Genomic DNA, 2,545 nt, shown 5'->3' with positions numbered 1-2,545 from the left:
ATCAGAGGCCTTCTCGCCAACGGGAAAGAGTAAAAATCCTGTCCCTTCCATGAGTGTGTGCAGAGGGAGGTACTAAGCTAACCACTGTCCATAATGATATGAGATGAGAAACACTGGAAATGAACGAATGGGGAAAGAGAAGAGCAGAGAAAGCAGGTGGCTTATTTTGAGTCCCTTTTAAAGCTGGGTGATCTACATATGTTTCCCAGCTGTATCGTTCAGCTATTTTTTGCCTCTTTTGTCATGTGAGCTAACAGCAAGACAGCATGTCAGAGCTCAGAGCAATCCCAGCACCACTGGTTGGGAAATTTAACTAGGTGTCCTCAAACCCTGCTGTTAACTAAGATTTCTGTGATGCAGTAGGCTTGAAAGCCAAATAAAGCAACCCCTTTAATTTACACTAAGTAGGGTGAACAGATTTTCAAGTGCAGCAATTTGAGCCTGTGGGCAGGCAGGTACCACCAGAGAATGACAGAGATAAAACAACAGCAGCTGGAAAAGGCAGCCTAGAAAATGTCTCCCAAAATAGCATAAACCCTTGGAAACAACAGTCTCAGGGGAGTCTAAACCTAAGATAGGATTCAAGGTGAATCAGAAGTGGGTATTCAAATAACCATCCATTTAGAAGATCAGCATAGAATGAGTTGACAAGAGAAAAAATTTATGGATTAAATAGGCATTATTTAGAAGATATTCTCATAATGAGTTATCTACTTTATTATTCAATTATATTTATGTTCTGCTACTTTATTTATTTTTTAATTGTAATTTTTTTATTGGAAAACAAATATACAACTTGGAATGGATTTGAGGCAAATTGTGCCATAAGCAGATTTTCTTTAAGTGGCTAAAACAAAGTTTAAAAAGCAAGTAACAATAAAAGAAAATATTTCTGGTACAGGACCAGCAGTACAAAAAAATAGTGTACGAGTACCTGGATAAAACACCCATTTTGCAATAGTGCAACTTTTAAGTACATATTGTTGACTGCCCATAGTCCACGCAGAGTTACAACTCCACACTTCAACAACAACATGCTGACAGTTCCTAAAGAAAACTACTTAAAGAAAAAGGCATCACCCAGATGTTCCCTCATTTGACCAACTTCATCTAAGTTTAGATGTGCAGAAGGGCTTATTAGATATATCCAGAGTTAGCCACATGCAACATGTTACTTGATCAATTTTTCTAAAATAAGGTTTCAGGACAATGACAGTAAGATAAGGGAAGAAAACATGGAGGAATGAAGTCCTAATTACCATACATGCATTTTTTTTTGAAAATAGGAGGAATCTTTTTATAGATAAGTTATAAACAAAGAAAAGGCAAATAAACAATTTTGTACAAGAAATATAACACATTCTGTACAATGTCTTCACTTTGCTGTCATCATTTGTACAAACTCTTCATAGTTTACTTGACCATCACCATCAATATCTGCTTCCCTGATCATTTCATCAACCTCTTCGTCTGTTAACTTCTCTCCAAGGTTTGTCATCACATGGCGGAGCTCTGCTGCACTAATATAGCCATTACCATCCTTATCAAACACAAGGAATGCTTCTCTAATTTCTTCTTCACTGTCTGTGTCTTTCATCTTTCTTGCCATGATTGTCAGAAATTCCGGGAAGTCAATTGTGCCATTACCATCAGCATCCACCTCATTAATCATGTCCTGTAACTCTGCTTCTGTGGGATTCTGCCCAAGAGACCTCATTACAGTTCCCAACTCCTCTGTTGTTACAGTTCCATCACCATCCTTGTCAAATAGTGAAAAAGCTTCTTTGAATTCTGCCATCTGCTCTTCAGTCAGCTGGTCAGCCATGCTGCAAGCGCTACCAGTCTCCGGGACTGGACTACACAACCACTCAGCTCGCTCACTCCACTCGGACTAATTCTGTTCTGCTACTTTAATCGACTTATTTTATGCCTAACAGAAACTCAATACATGGTTGATGAGTAAATCTCCAATCAGAATTCATCCCTCCGTTACCTCTATGCCTAAGGAACAGAGTCTGAATCTGTTGCAACAATACTCCCTGTGTGGAAGTCTGGAAAGAAAGTAGAAAGATTTTTGACAAGTACAGTGATTGAAGAAAGAAACAGATTTGACAGATTCCAGAGGAAGAAGCAAGGACCACGATGACGAGGGAGAGGTGAAATTTTGGGTGGGTGCAATGAGGAAGGAGGAAACCTCCAGAATGATGGCCAGGTTTGGCGTGAATAAATGGCTAAACTATCAGTTCTCCCAAAAGAGGGTTACCTGATTTATAATGTTTGACACATCCCTTATCACACAAAAGTGCTCGATAGCTTGAATTGTTTTGAATAGTATGTTTTCATTAGTGCCAATAGTGAAAACATAATTAAAAGCATGTTTGTAGTGAGAGGCAATAAGTTCATTTTTGCACATGACAAATTTAAAGTTCTTATGGGACCACTAAGCAAAGAGGTCCCATTGCTTGTTGGATATGTACGAATGGAGCAGATGGGAAATAGGGTCTAGATTTGTAGATATGGTGCTGATGAGATTATTGAAGGCAAC

General features: G+C 38.7%; 1 protein-coding gene across 1 annotated transcript; it reads right to left on the bottom strand.

Annotated features, from left to right (window-relative positions):
• Window positions 1–834: 834 nt before the first annotated feature.
• Window positions 835–1,878, bottom strand: LOC309828978 (calmodulin-alpha). The gene has a single exon (XM_082664662.1). The coding sequence runs from the start codon at window positions 1,823–1,825 to the stop codon at window positions 1,376–1,378; it is 450 nt and encodes a 149-aa protein (XP_082520788.1). The 5' UTR covers window positions 1,826–1,878; the 3' UTR covers window positions 835–1,375.
• Window positions 1,879–2,545: the final 667 nt, after the last annotated feature.

Source organism: Grampus griseus (assembly GCF_964374135.1).
Source record: "Grampus griseus genome assembly, chromosome: 10".
NCBI lineage: Eukaryota > Metazoa > Chordata > Mammalia > Artiodactyla > Delphinidae > Grampus > Grampus griseus.
The sequence above is the reverse complement of the archived record's forward strand: the minus strand, read 5'-3'. Positions and strand labels throughout refer to the sequence as shown.

Excerpts from the sequence above, each read along its gene's own strand:
- LOC309828978 (XM_082664662.1), bottom strand. The coding sequence starts at position 1,825 with ATGGCTGACCAGCTGACTGAAGAGCAGATGGCAGAATTCAAAGAAGCT.